The sequence below is a fragment of the Ctenocephalides felis genome, unplaced genomic scaffold (assembly GCF_003426905.1).
Source record: "Ctenocephalides felis isolate EL2017-DRISC unplaced genomic scaffold, ASM342690v1 CF-g0.4_SCAFFOLD_01886, whole genome shotgun sequence".
Taxonomy (NCBI): domain Eukaryota; kingdom Metazoa; phylum Arthropoda; class Insecta; order Siphonaptera; family Pulicidae; genus Ctenocephalides; species Ctenocephalides felis.
This window is the reverse complement of record NW_020538040.1, coordinates 78,539,446-78,556,328: the sequence shown is the minus strand read 5'-3', so window position 1 is coordinate 78,556,328 and position 16,883 is coordinate 78,539,446. Positions and strand designations below refer to the sequence as shown.

The window sequence follows — 16,883 nt, the reverse complement described above, 5'->3', positions numbered from 1 at the left end:
TTATTGCAATCCCTTTGGGCTCGTTCGTTATGAGTTGATGTCCCAAACAGGACTAAACGATTTTTTATGAACAACTTTCTTAAAAACTAGTATCTATGCATGTCATTTTGTCCGTACCATATGAACAAAATGGTTTGGTGATTGGTTTCATTTTCCTTAATAAATATGGTTCATCATCAAATAACTTCTACTGTATGTTATCAAAAATAATTGCAATGTATTTAATTTGTGTTGGTACTAAAGTTTTAGTATTTATTTTTGGTTATTTTATTTACTCAATTCTAATTAAACATTATATATCGTGCAAATACATTATTTTAAGTTTTATATATTATCCCATTCCACTCGCGAATTTCGAGATTAATATAGATTTTACCGCCAGACCAGCAAGTATTATACTTTTATTCAAAGTATTATACTTTTATTTTCTTTATTAACTAATTTCGACTAATCCAGAATTTAGATCTGAGCTTATATGAAATTGGCGTTTTGAGGGTGTTGTTAAATATGTAGCTATTTTGCGAAATTGTTTGAAATTTTGTCAACGATTGTAAAATATACGGCTTATTTTGTACAAGTCACGTTTTAGAATTTCATTTTTATTACGTTAGCACATTGAAAACGTTTGTAAAATACTAGTAAATGGTTAGAGAATGTTTAATTTTGAACGATTAAGTATCAGGACTTTTATATAAATAAGTAATCCTAAGTGAAAATAAAAAAAAACAATTTTCTAAAATTATTGTTAAAGAACAAGTAACATTCGCTTTGACCGTTTTTTATTATTTCTTGAATAACATTTAAACGGTTTACTTCCACTGCGATTGCGACTCTTGATATGTATTTGAACCGCGTTTTAAAATCATTCATGACAGGTGACTACTATGCTCGTATTGATTGTTGGAATTATAAGTATTTATTTATTACAACGCACATACAGTAGTTTCAATAAACAGTATGATAATCATCTATAACAGAAGCTGAAACATAATATAATTTTGAAGATTGTATTCAGCCAGTATTCATTATATGATTTCTATATCTAGAATAGCAATTAAATTTTTTGTTGTTCTTAATTAGTTTGTTTGGAAATTGAATATTTTAGATATTAAAAGAAATAAACATATAATATCAATGCGTAGCATAAGGAAATCGGTGTTCTACATTATCTTTGTCGGTAGTGGAAATTTTAACTTAATTTACATTGTCGTTATTTTCTAAACTGATAGAGATATACATAGTTTACATGCTTTGACTAGGATATGGTTTATCGTTATTTTCTAGCTTTCAAGATTTAAAACATAATCTATATTACAAGAAAAAAACGTGCAACATGAAATTGAGGAACTTAAAATTGAGAATAATGCAATCGGCAGGACTGTTTTTTTCAACATTTTTACTACTCATATAAAAAATTAGTGGTGCATGGCATCTTGTCTTAAGGCAATTTGCTGGAACTTCCCTTAATTCCTTCGCGACCTTCCCGAAATCGTTAATGAAAATTTGTATCCGCACATACATACACATACACACAGATACATCAATTTTTTCTAAGGTAATAGTTTTCATTTTCAAATTTTTGCGATTACTATAATTTACCCTACGCAAAATTAATAAAAAAACAAGATTGCTAAGATTCAGAATATATTTTTTGTTTATTTTGAACATATAATTATTTGCTGAGAATACATAATAATGCTTCTAATTTAATCAATTGAATTCTCCATTAAATTTACGACAGGTGCTTAAGTATCACAATTTGACATGTATATAGAAGTGTTAATACACAGATACACTATTACTATCAAATATAATTTACAACAATAAATGTTAATTTTAATCATGCTTTGCTTAAAGGCTGTACAGATAGGTTCCTGTTTCATAGCAGACCAAGTTTTAGATATATTCTTTATATTGAGACATATGTTTTGTGTTGATTTGTTGAAGCTCTTTAAAGATAGATTTCTCCGGATTGTTCTTCTTCCTGTCATTTATATAGTCATTTATGTAGAGTCTTGATTCGTATTAAACACGAGCCACATTTTCCATGCCTGTTTATGTTAATGCGTCCATAGACGGCGAGCTGAATCATATCTTTGATTCAAATTGAATGCTATGGCCTCTTTGCCGACTTATATTCATTTCTTAAAAATAAATTTATTAAAATATTCATCGAGTTTCTGATTTTAATCATATATTCATATACATATTTTGTAAAAATGTTTTGAGATAAAACTGTTATAATGATTATATGATTATTGGATAGCTCGAAAGTTAATTTTTTTAAACTTTTCATAGGGTATGTTATATCATAGGCATCGCAAAAAAAAAAATCGAAAATGCAAATGTTTATATATCTTTACGTTTCAGAGGTTTCTGAACATTTGGCATACCTTAGAAAAAAAACCTTAGTGTGTGTGTGCGGATACAAATTTTCGTCGACGATTTCGCAAACACGATTTGAATAATTCAGAAAACATTCGATTCCTACTGATAAGGAGATGTGCTGATTAGTTTTTGGCAAAGGCAGGTCTAGCCGCTTCGGAGATACGGGGTAAAAAGTGCCAAAAATAATATTTCAGTTTTTGAGATAACGTAGCGTCTGATTCAAATAATTTAAAAACCATTTTACTTGTATTTACGAAATGAACAACTGGTAAAATTTTTGTAGAGGCAGGGTCCAGCGTCTCCGGAGATTCAATAAAAAAAGTAAAAAACAATACCATTTGGCGGTCAAAAATGAACATTAGACATATCTACGTTGTATTATCAGATATTTTATATAGATCATAACAATAAGTACAAATTTTGTGTACGTTTATATGGGTTCCGTACCAATGTTTACACGTTAGACTACGCGGCGCTTACGAGCTTTGATAATTTCGACACCAATGTAGCACGATTGCTTAAAAAATGTTCACAATTTTCAAAAAAATCAAAATATAAACAAAATATTTTTTTTTAAAAAAGTCATTTTTTTTTCATAAATTTCAAGGTTTCTCAAAAATCTAATTTTTTCAAAGTTTTGCAAAGTTTTTTTAATAATTTAGTTTTTGGTACGGGAAGTACCAGCAATTTAATTTAAGGCACGATGCCAAGCACCACTAGTTTACTTGTTATTCGCCGAAGGATTGTATTTTGCATTTTAAGATTTATATAGAAAGAGTTGTAAGTCCAAACCAATTTATGACGTTGGAGAACAATAAATATTATTTGCCTATTTTAGAATTATTATATTTTTGATTTTTACTATATGAAAAGTAAATATATACCTCACCATCCTCATTATTGAGGATGTGAGAATACACAGATATTGAAGATTGCCATATTGAAGAAGAGCCAATTCCGATATATAGATACTTTATGTTGCAAACTGTCGTCTAACAAAAAATACAACAAAAACTGATAAAATATGGCATAGTTGTAAGTGGGAACAATACAGAAACAATTCAATTATTTTACTTTATATATAATATGTATGCAAAGTTGTAAAGTTTTATGGTACTTTTGAATCTTGTTCTTATAGCATTGTAAATGTATGATATTATAATTGATTAATCGTATATTCAGCTTTTTCCTCATTCCAACACATAAATTTTAATTATTAATAATAATTCAAACAATATTTAATTTTAAAAATGATTTGCGTCTTATTTATCTATAATAACCGTGTAATTGGTATGGTGATGTGATATTTGTTTCATAATCAAATCAATAATAAACCAAAATTTTTGGATTCAATCGCAACATTTTACTTAACGTCGTTTGCCAGGTGTTATTCAGTATATGTAACGTTCAAGGTCTATTTTCTATTATTAGCAATTATTTTATTTATATGTAATTCTGCAGTAATAAAACACGGTTCTGCCGCGACATTCGAAATGAAAATTGTATTTTATTACTTTATAAATTTGCTTTTATTATATTTCTCATTATTAGTCTTCCATTTCGGAAGAGATCAAAAGGATTAGGTATCCATTGATACAATTTTACTCTTTAATTCGATATGCGTTCGTTTGATATCCATTTTTTACTGTACGTTTGTTGAAAATGATAGCAATTATCATATCTGCTAAAACACATTGTTTTATTTTATTTATTATTATTCTTAGTTTTTTTTAAATAATGTGATTCTGTGAAAAGATGAATGGATCGGCACTTACTCCGTGGCTATTTTATCAAGATATTTTATCAAAATATGTTTGTGGGATTTGGCCGTGAGGCAAATGAAACAAACGAGTTTCAACTTTGCTTTCTTTACGTTCAGTGTAAGTCGTTTTTCCACTGTTTATCGTGTCAAATTTAATACGTACCGTTTATTCGATTGTGCCGAATGCATAGATTAAGGATTCTTAATGTTCAAATATTTTAAACATACGGAATTTAGAAAACCGTATAGACTAATTTACATAATTCGCTCGTCCATATGTGCCATATATTTTATGTGCGATGGCGACCGACTTTATCGATCATCAAAATTTTATCTTAGTGTTAGGGTTCTGATATAAAAATAAATATATTTTTAACTGTTACTCTGCAAGCAATTATTTATTGCGAATGCTCTATTTGATATATTTTCTGGAGCTGGTTCAGGGAGGACATATTTCGACTTTTGAATTATATTCTCTGTATCTTTTCAATGCGTTTTTTTTTAATTTAATTTAATTCAATTGTGCTGCAATTGAATATTTACGTTAGAAATTTCTTCTTTCAGGAGCTTATGTACGGTTTGTATTTCTTCCGAAGTCTTAGTTTTATTCTTCACTTAGTCAATCTAATTAAAATCATCCTGACTGAATTGAATTTTTATTTTTTTGAAAAGATGTAATCTATATTTAAAACAAATATGGATTGTATCTAACTAACGCGTGAAATTCGAACCAATAATGAGAAGCTGGTGCAGAGAATGCTTTAATAATTTAATGAAGACTAAATGGATAATTGGAAGGGAGAAGTGAATAAATGTTTTACTGATTAATTTAATTACATGTTAATCAAATTAAACACTATTAATATATATATATATATATATATATATATATATATATATATATATGTCTCTTAAAAATATACTAACTTTCTAATTGAATGAAATACTGTTTGGTATAATCGCTGTATGAATTGGCAACGGAAAATCTCCTGAAACTTTCATGAATCGTGTTGGATACAACGTAGCATATTAAATTTATCTATATATTATACATTTGTATGTAATTAATTTGCATATTTTACATTTAGATAGAAAATGAGATCAATTTGGCAGTATTGAGAGATGAAGAAAATTATGTTTTTTTAACCGCTTTGTTTTTAGATTCGTGACTTGAATTTAAATATTTTTCTACAGGAATATATATATATATATATATATATATATATATATATATATATATATTCTCTATTTTATTTACAACTGTCCAGTTAAGGACATTTAGTAAATTTGGGGAATTTACAATTGTCAGCCGTAAAGGGACATTGTATGCTATATTATTGACATGTTGGAAAAACATCTCAATATTTGTTTTCCCATTCTTTATAATATTAACAATATTTTATTGATAAAGATATAATCCTAACTATTCACTTATAAATAATTTCTTATAAATAATAACTAAGTTATTTCAATTTTTATCTGGAAAATTGATGACTTAGATCAAGTGGCGCTTTTCTCTTCAATATACGTCGATATTTGTCTGTTATTATAGAATTTGCTAGTGGATTTGGGTGACTTATGAACTTGTTTCTATATTTATGTGCTGTTTTTGTTATTACGTCTTTTATGATAGGTGTGTTTGTGTCGAGATTTATCAGCCAATTTGGGATATATTTTGGTGCTCCTAACGCAATTTTCAAAAATTTGTTCTGAAATTTCTGTATTATTTCTATATTAGCCATATTACAATATATTTGACATGGCAATTGCAAGTGTATTCATACAAAAAATCTACAAAAGCCTCTAATTAAAATGACAAAGAATGCTCTTTTAATAAGTTATTAATGCATGCGTTTTTTGTTAACTTTTGCCAGTATGCCCTTGCGGTGAAAGAATCGTGGTGAAAGAAATGGATTAGCAATTTATTGCATTTTATTATGATTGAAAACTTGCAAGTTGTATATGTTTACAAGAAAAGAACATTCGATAAGGTATATATAGAGAAGATCAATTCAGCTCTTCCACAGTCGAGTCGAGAAGGTCATCTAATAAACAAGATCTAGGAGAGAGTTGGGTTAGCTCCGGGCAGCGGATAGCCTACACTTTCGCAGGAAACGAATACGTTGTCTTGAAACAACATTATATTAAATATATGCCCTATCTAGCACGACCTCAGACTCAATTCCATTTCGATATTGCGACGAGTTAATTAGAAACTAATGCTCGTTTTCTACTTAGTGATGTTTTTAGTAACGAGTTTTGCAAGTTGAGTTGAGTAAATAAGGTTTTGCACATGAATAATGATGAATTAAGTTTTATGCTGTTTTCGTTATTATTTGCACGTGTATCATCTACCAACTTACATTGCAAAGATTTTTTCAAAATTGATATGAATTGTTCGTGTACATAGGGTTATTTTTAATTAAAAAATACTAACAATCGCACTTTTTTTCAGAATTGATATAAATTATTCCCGTACGTCGGGTTATTTTTTATTAGAACGTACTTGAATTTGCACATTGATTTTTTTCAAATTTCATATAAATTATTCACGTACATGAGGTTATTTTATTAATTAAAAAATGCTTACATTTGCGCATTACCTGTGCAGGATTAGAAAAGTCCCGCTTTAAATTGATTTGGATGAGAAGACGAATTGAGTGTCATTTCAAATACCACTAGAATCAAAAGCATGTAATAACTAAGTGCAAATAGCATTCTGCCTTAACGCAAGTCAATAAGAATTGAAATTTAGCTATTTAGATAAGATTTTCAACAGTTTATTTTTAAAATAAGGTTGTCGCTTTTACTAAAAAGAATCAATGTTACATCCAATTGATATCTTTTGAACAAACTTATAATATCGATAATTATTATAGAGCACAAACACTCGCATATATGTCCTGAAAGCGCGTCCCATTGTTATAGATTTAATGAGTGACAACCACATTTCATATGACTATAATATTTTAAGATGTTTGTGTACTATGAACTCTACAGCCATGTTAAATTGCATTAAAACCGCCAAAATGTTTTTTCATTATACGAAGAAACGTCCCGGACGTTCTATACCAAAAAATAAATTAGCACGAATCTCAACTAATATCTTTCTTAAATGGTTAAATTCGGTTCAGGAGGAAACGGCTTAACCAACTATTGCGCAAAACTAATAAATGCTAGTTTTTATCGAGTTACATGAAATGGCTTTTAAGTTTTTTAAATCGGTGCAGACTTTTAGGTAAACGTTGACGACAGTTTACAGATAGGCTTATATACACACATATACTTTTTCTAATTTTGGTCTCAAATGATTCAGAATAACTCGAAACGTCGAGAAATATGGCTTAAGGCAAATTGCTGGAACTTTCCGTACCAAAATACATTTTTTTAAAAAAGATTAACATTTTTGAAAAAAAATTACTTTGACAAAATTAGATTTTTGAGAAACTATAAATTTTTAAAGAAAAATTATTTTTTTTTGGAAAAAAAACTTTTTGAAAAACATGTTTCCTTTATTTTGAAATATTTTGGAAGTTCTGAACTTTTTCCAAAGCAATCGTACTGCTTTAACTGCATAGAGACAAAATATCGAAGCGCGTAAACGCCGCGTCGCCGCCTAACGGATAATCATTGGTACGGATCCCATAGGAATGCAAACAAAATTTATACTTATTGCTAAAATCTTTATAAAATATCTGAAAATTTTATGTGCGTATGTCTAAAGTAAAATGTTTTTTGAATTATTAAAATCGGACGCTCCGTTCTCTTAAAAACTTAGGTACCATTTTTGGCACTTTTTGCCCCGTATCTTTGGAACAGCTAGACTGCCTCCGCCAAAAACTAATCAGCACGTCTCCTTATCAATACGAATCGAATGTTTTTTGAATTATTGAAATCGATTGATCGGTCTTCCCGAAATCGTCTACGAAAATTTGTATCCGCACACACACACACACGCACATTACACACATACACACACACATACATCCATCTTTTTTAAGGTATGCCAAAATGTTTAGAAACCTTTGGAACGTAAAGATATATAAAAATTTTCATTTTCGATTTTTTTGCGATTACTATAACTTACCCTACGGGAAGTTAATTAACAATTTTCTAATTAACAAACATTTCCATTAGTAAAATCTATCGTGAAATTTGAAACGTTTAAATTAGTATATTAGTAAAATTTAATTATAAGTATAAAGTTTTGTTTATGTACTACAATTTATCTTAAGAAACTTCAGATGGTACAATATTACTATTATCAAATCAATTTCCATCATAATCTTGTTAACACGCTACTGGGTTTCATTTCATACTCTACTCCCTCTGGCTACGAGCATAAATTCTTGTCCGTTTTTGTTTCATAATTTTGTTTGTTCTTTTTCATATCTAATGCTATTAGCATCGTCGTAATGTTTTTTACATGATGTATATATATACACGGTCTATGTTTTATACGTTTTTCTGGTAAAGTATTGCTAATTGATTGAAAGTGCTTTAGGCACTTTCTTGTTTGAATTGAACGTGAAACTACTTCAGGTTATGCTAAGAAATTAAAAAATGATAAATTAAATGTAATTGATTTGATAATGAAATGGTTTGAAGGTTTAAGTACTTAGTATTTACCAAATTTTATGACATTTTTAAATTGGTTAAATTTAGATATATTCTGAAATTCGTATATAAAATTATATAGGGATGATACGGGCTTGTTGTAAGTAACAGGAGTAAGTAGAGATAGGGTCTTTTCACTAGGATCTTAAACGCTATATTTTATTTTGTATATGTCTGTAACATGTTACAACATATCCCGAGTCATAACCTCGATACCTATTTTTTCTGCAGCACATACTCGTAAGTCGAAATCATATTGAGCTAATTGAGCACGAATCAACTCTGAGTTTTTCCAGTCTACCGAAAACTTTTTTGCCATTTAAGATTAAACCACTTTGGTTTTAAAGGGCAAAGGCGCCACCAAGAAAAACTAATACAAATAGCAGACGCAAAAGAAAACTTACAGTATTGATGCAATACGAGGAAAATATGAAAAAAAAAAAACAAACAAAGTGATAAAACTAAAGGAAAAGTTAAATGTAAACTAGTGGGGCGCATGGCATCGTGCCTTAAGGCAAATTGATGGAACTTCCCGCACCAAAAATTATTATTTTTTTTTAAAAAATTAACATTTTTGAAAATAATTACTCTAAAAAAATTAGATTTTTGAGAAACTATAAATTCCCGACAAAAATTTACTTTTTTTGAAAAAAGAAAGACTTTTTGAAGAAAAATTTATTTTGAAATATTTTGGAAATTGAGAACCTTTTTTCAAAGCAATCGTACTGCTTTAACTGCATAGAGACGAAATATAGAAGCGCGTAAGCGCCGCGTCGTCGTCTAACGGATAAACAATGGTACGGAATCCATAGGAATGTAAACAAAATTTATACTTATTATTAAAATCTCTATAAAATATCTAATAATTTGATGTGCATATGTCTAATGATCATTTTTGACCACCAAATGGCATTTTTTTTTACTTTTTTTATTAGATTTCCGAAACCGCTAGACTTGCCTTTATGAAAACTTGCCTTGTTCTTGATCTTGTCAATACAAGTAAAATGTTTTTTGAATTATTCAAATCGGACGCTCCGTTCTCTTAAAAACTGAGTTACCGTTTTTGGCACTTTTTGCCCCATATTTTTGGAACGGCTAGACCTGCCTTTGCCAAAAACTAATCAGCACGTCTCCTTAAGAAAACAAATCGAATGCTTTTTGTTCCCGTGTTCGTCGACGAAAATTTGTATCCGCACACACACATACATCCATTATTTCTAAGGTATGCCAAAATATTCAGAAACCTTCAAAACGTCGAGAAATGCAAAAATTTTCATTTTAGATTTTTTTGCGATTACTATAACTTGGCCTACGGGAAGTTAAAAATCAACAAAACTGAAAACGGAATGGACAGAGCTAAAAAAATATTTCATGTTCAGGTTAAATCTGAACCAGAAAAGTGGTACTGATACTGACAAGTTGGGTAGAATATATCACTTGTAAGATATGGGCACATGCATATGAATATATAGCGTGAGAAATGTGCTACACTTACTTTTGAAATATGTCAATATTGTAAAAAATAAGCAAAAAATAAATGATTAGAGGTATTATTGTTGTTTTTTCTATCGTCACTACATGTCTTAGTGGATTTTACAACTAGCCCCGAGCACGAGATAAGTTTTAACCGCAACACCGCACCTTTTCTAGAAAATAATTGATTGTAAAATAATGACCAACAGTCGTAGTGATATTTTTACTTGACTTGATAGAGGAATAGTTACAGCAGTTAACCATATTTATTTAGTAGAATTTTAATCAATGGATATCAAGATATTATTTTTAACTAGTGGGGTGTATGGCATCGTGCCTTAAAGCAAATTGCTGGAACTTCCCGTACCGTAACGAAATGTTTGAATGTTTTCGAATAGATTATTGTAAATATTGTAACATTGTCTAATATTTATAAGAATTATATGAACTGAATTGCAAAGTTGAAATTATTTGATTAAAGTATATTAGTACTACAGTCAGAATTAAAAATAAAATCTGAATTAATTTCGATATACAAAAAAAATAAAAAAAAAAATTAAAAAAAAAAGTTTAAACAAAAAAATTTTTTTTTCAAAATCAATTATTTTGTTAAGACAAGCAGAAAGTTTTTTGAATCATTTAAATCGGACGCTGAGTTCTCTCAAAAACTGCCATTTCTTGCACATTTAGCTCCGTATCTACGAAATGGCTAGGCCTGCCTTTGCCAAAGACTTATAAACACTTCTCCCAATCATTACTAATTGAATCTTTCTTAGATCATTCAGATCAGATGCTCCATTCTCTCAAAAACTCGATTTCTATTTTCTGCACTTTTTGCTCTTTATCTCCGTAACTGCTGGTCCTGCCTTTGCCAAAAACTAATTAGCACATCTCCCTATCAATAAGAATCGCATGTTTTTTGAACCATTCAAATCGGTTGATCCGTGCGCTCGAAAACGTGACCGAAAAATTGTATCCTTAGATACATACACACACACATATCCATTTTTTCTGAGGTATGCCAAAATTTTCAAAAACGTTGAGAAATGTAAAAATTTTCAATTTCGTTTTTCGGCCCATTACAATAACTTACCCTACAGGAAGTTAATAGAAACTGTTATTCTAAACTGTTATAAATAAACAATCATCAAAAAAACTTACGCTGCATTAAATTAGTACTTACATTACTCATATTACCAACATTCCAGTAAACAATGAAATAACTAAAACTTAATTGTTTATGCAGATTATAACATAAAAAAATATTCAAAAAAGAAACTATATTTTGAATAAACTAAACTTTTAATTGCATGACGTAAAAAATAAAAGCTCAATTGTTTAACTCAATTCTATAAATATTTTATCAACATAATCTAATAATTAAATATCCAAAATAATTCAAAACAATTTCACTGCTTCGGTTTGACCACAATGTGTAGTTGAATTAAATGGTAGTGGAGTCTAATAAAAATTGACATTAAATAAAAACGAAAGTGTAAAGAAATAACTGAAACAATAACAAAGGTGCAAAATACATAGTCATGAAGTCATTGACGTAATGTTTGATATAATACTATCACAATTCAATATGAATTACAAACATCATCGTATAAGTGGGAAACATTTATATTAACTTTTTTGAAAGTTTATTATCAGCGAAGATCAACGCTATTTAGATATATTATTAAAACATATATATTAAAAACATAATACTTATATAAACAAGAAACAATTCACTACGTATCCACTACTAACGCATATTTGTGTACTACGGAAAGTATAAGATCAAGGGAACGTTTTCTTTGAATATAAATACTTGCAAAATCTTGCAAAGCAGATGTTATTATCTGAGACCGAAGATGATATATTTAATAAATTCGAGTTATAATTTATCGATTTTTAGTGAATTTATGAAGTAATTATACAGCACCCTAAAACTGTTATGATAATAATTACAATATGCTGAAAACGCTAACAATAAGTTAATAATGCAGAAAATCAATTCATCAAAATGTTTTTTCAAATACATATAGTATTTCAAAATAATTTTCCAAAACGCGAATTTGCCAAATGGCTAAACTATACAATCATAGTTATCGTATTATTACGCTAATTGGGTATAACCATATACAAAATAAATGTTATAAAAATGCTTATTTCTTCGTACTTATATTTATTTATTACGTAAACATATATCGTATAATACAGTTTATTTATAGTGTAATAAATATATCACCTAAATACATTTTATCAAACATATTAATTTTAAGAATAATGGCCTATTTACATTTGAAAAACCAAATACAATTTTGTTGTTTTTTATACCTTGAACAATTTATAAAGTACTTTTATGTACCAAAATAATAAATAAATACTTAAACAATAAATATATAAAAAAATACCAAAATATACATTAAGATTACAATGCAATTCTAAAATATGGCATTTAAAATATAGGAACAACAATTTTAAGCTACAACAATATAAAAACTAATCATTCATACTAAATGTTTCTGTATTTGCAAAGTTAGAAAATTAAATAGAATGATTATTTTGAATCATAAATGATCATGCCAAAGTTTATGAAAATTATGCTGCTTTTTGTATAGAAATTATTTATAATATATATATGGGTATTTTATGCCTTTTGCATATTTTAAACCCTATGATTTGGTATTTAATTTTGTGAGTATTCTAATATACATAATGTCTTATATAGATCCTGTACAATCATACTCGCATACAATAATAAATAAAAATAATAGTTTTCATTTACAAAACATTCATAAAGAGTTAATCGATAAATTATAATTAATGAGCAAAGCATATCTAGAAAATGCAAATATTTTTTTAAGCCGAAACATTTACCTGAATAGTGACGACAATGTATATTTTGTTCAGAAGCAATTTAAATGATGCAAAATCAACATTTGAGACGCTTATTTGTGTTTTGCTTCCTATTGGCTCTTGTTTTTACTCCTGTATTCGGAATAGCCGCTGTAGGCCAACTGCTGCGCCGATTCGGCCGCATTGTTGTCGTCACGGAATGCTATCGTACTTGATGTGGAGGCGGAATTGTCTCGGCCATAGGTACCGCTGAATCCTTGATGGTTGTTGTGGCTGTAGAGTGACGAGGGCCTTTCATCCCGGTAGTATGACCCGGGATGGTGGAGGCCATACGGTACTTCAGGGCCGCTGCTGCTGAAGCTTGGCACACTGACCCCCGTGAGCGAGTACTGAGGAACAGCCGAATGATATGAACCCGCATTACCGTATCCACCAGCAAATGCACCAGATGTCAAATTTGGTTTGCAAAGTTTGAAGAAACCGATTATGCCTAAACATAGTAACAGATAATGTAAATGTTTTGAACATGCAGTTCAATTAATATACCTATAGCATAACGAATATGGACAAGATTTGACATCAAATAATAATGATAGTGATGATCATTTACTCTATTTAACAAAAATTTATCACCACCGGTACCTCTGAAATAGCAGTCATCCATAAAAAATATACTATTAGTTATATGAATATTCAACGGTTTGAAATTTTTTCAAAATTAAAAATCTGCTGCAAACATCAAAGTTGTACAGGTGTCGGTATAGGGCATTGCTAAATTTATTCTTTTTTAAATAAGAACTTAAAAAGTTGATATATTCTTAGATTTTGTTGACTTTGAATTGTATCGAATTTTTTCTCGAGTTTTAGACTGTTAGATATTTATATAATTTCTTTTTTATTTCATTTATATGTATATTATATTTTATTGTATATACCTGGAATGATGATCGCGAAGAAGCCAAGAAGTTTTTTGAAGCTAGCAAGTCCCAAGATTAAAGGCAAAAACAATAACAGTTTCAGCTTGAACAGTTTCAAAATAATGAGCATAGGGATGAACAACTTCCTGAGACGCTTGCGAGCTATAAATAGAGTCAGAATATTAGTTTTCTAGCAATATTTACTTTTATTCTATTATTGTCTTGAATTTATAATTTTCACATTATAGAGATATTTTTATAAATATAATCACAATCTGTTATATCTTTAGGTTGTTTGGTCAAAAGAAGATTTACTTCACAAGAATATTAATTTTGGTTACTACGTACAGAATAGGGGTGCTTTCTTATCTTCAAGAACATCGATTTCATCAGCAATTTCATCCAAAAATCTTGGTGAGTATCTACCTTCTTCTGTTACATCATCTGATACGCTAATTTCGAAAGCTGCTGACTTGATGAATCTAAAAATTAAAAAATCGCAAGTTATGAAATTTCATTCACAAATTTCAATGTACACATATAATTATAAATTAAATGTAAGAAAGTATATTTTCACTTACTTTTCAACTTTACGCAAACCAAATTTAACGAGCTGGTCCCATTCAGAATCAGTTGCTCTTGGCTCCGAAGAAAATTCATAAGGTTCGCTGTACAGAGATCGTAGTTGGGTTTCCGGCATACGAATAACTCGCACATTTTCCGTTAAACTATGAAATGATAAAAATATAAGATCGATTTATATTATTTATGGTTGAGTTTTAGAGAATATAGTAACTTTAAATCATAAATATCCTCCATTATCTTATAATAAATAAATAAATATATGGTATCTCTAGTGCCTTCAATCAAAAAGTATCTATAAATCAAAGTGCTGTTTTTTAAAGTGGAACAGTCAACAGACAACTTTAAGTCAAATATGTGCTATATATCCAAATTTAAGTGAGAAATATCTAGTCTGCATGTGAAAGCTTTTATATCAAATTTACATATGTTGCTTTAATATGTCCAAGGACGAAGTCTATTAATATCGAATACTTACTGATAATATTCCTTTGAGAAGAATTCGGTAAAGCTGGTGAGAGCTTGACTCTTGAAGCATTCGGCCAGATCCCCGCTCAAGCATGCCGTGTTAGTTCGGGCCACGTACGGGTCCTGGTCTGGCCCATTGCCTAAGCCAATCCAATCGAGCAAACTTTTTCCATCTCGCCCGCCGGAACTTCGTTCCTGGTCAGGCAAACGTATTTCGTCACTTCCTACGAGGAAAGCGGTCAGCGATACCGCTATAAAAGACGCTAGCCAATATTCCTTCATCATTTTCCGAATTTTGCAATTTCTGTAAAAATATACATTGAAATTGAATTTAGTATAGATGTTGATCATTTATAGATGTCGGTAACTTGCCAACAACTTTGCGATTTTATTTGTATTGGGCAGTTTTATTGTAAACTTTATCTCTTTACAAAATAAATTGAAATTACGCGAACAATTTTTTACTATATTTGTAAGTTAAATTTTATTTAATCTTTTTTGTCTTTATATTAAGAACTTTACGTTTAAATATCATAGAATACTTTTCGTAGCGTGTTGTTCCTGAAAATAATATAACAGGTAAAGATTACGTAAAAGGGTTGTGTCGCCAGAATAATATTACATTTTATCTGAACATTTTTTGTTTATATATATATATATATATATATATATATATATATTTGAACTGCAACCAGAACCCAATGGTCCCATGAGCTTTTGTGATGAATGTATTATCAACTCTATTTTTTGTTTAAAGATGGCAACCCAAATAGTAGCCTCATCTCAATGTGATGATTTTTATTATGACATTTTTTGCCATAGGGCGACTATGTTTTATTAATGCAGCAAATAGGAATGAGGTCTATTTTTACTTGGAAACATATTGATATCTATATTTTCAAGTGAGAACCGTTGTCACTACTGCTTGACAGCAAACTGCTCTAAGAGGTATCGAACACATTACCTCTGTTTCAGGTGCACTTATCTACGAGTGAGTAATTAAATTGAATTTTGTATCTGAATAACAAAAAAAACTGCATAACTATATATTAATAGCATAATTGTTTGAAAGACACTTATTATAAGATGAAACATTAAGCGTGTCAATGTTATCTTGGATTTCACATTTTTATAAAAATTCCTTAATTTTTATTATTGTTTTTGTAGAGAAATTAAAAATTAGAAATTAGAAAGTATATAATAAATTTATTGATGAAAATCCATTTGCAAAATATTATATTGCAAGTAGAAATCTTCCTTTCTGCAAATATTTTATGATTATGCTTTAAAAACAATTTCGTTTTGAATAATTTAATAATAATATATATTAATAATTGTAATAATAATTTGATTGTATAAAAGATTATTCGCTTTTATTGCATGAAAATGTTTTATGGAATTCAAATGGTTTCGCGCAGCAGTATTGACATCGGTTTTAGCTTGGAAATATAGATAGCAAAATGTTTCCAAGTGAATGGCTCTTAACCGGCATTGCTGAAACATTCCAATTAGAAAAGGCAACCGCGAAGTTCTAATAGCGTTCAATATAAAAAAGTCTTTTAATAGCGTTCAATATAAAAATAAACTTTATCTTAGATAATAAGGACAATGAATCGATTGCCTGCTAATAACGTCGTTCTTAGTAATATGCAGTGCTCAATACATCTTGTATAAAGAATTTATAATAGTTCTGATAGGTGTAAAATTACAAACATGAAAAAATCACAGGATATATTCTCGTTCGTTAGTCGTTGATTGACTCTTGTAAATAAACTTTATATTATTTCTAAGTTCTAACTAAGTTATGTTTTTTTAATATGAAACAAAAT

At 29.1% G+C, this 16,883-nt stretch overlaps 1 protein-coding gene across 1 annotated transcript; it reads right to left on the bottom strand.

The window, feature by feature from the left end:
* Window positions 1–13,197: 13,197 nt before the first annotated feature.
* Window positions 13,198–15,339, bottom strand: LOC113375399. Its single transcript, XM_026615335.1, has 5 exons — window positions 15,065–15,339; window positions 14,586–14,732; window positions 14,353–14,486; window positions 14,023–14,166; window positions 13,198–13,577 (listed from the first exon to the last, which is right to left on the bottom strand). The coding sequence occupies exons 1-5, from the start codon at window positions 15,337–15,339 to the stop codon at window positions 13,198–13,200; spliced, it is 1,080 nt and encodes a 359-aa protein (XP_026471120.1).
* Between the last annotated feature and the right edge of the window lie 1,544 nt (window positions 15,340–16,883).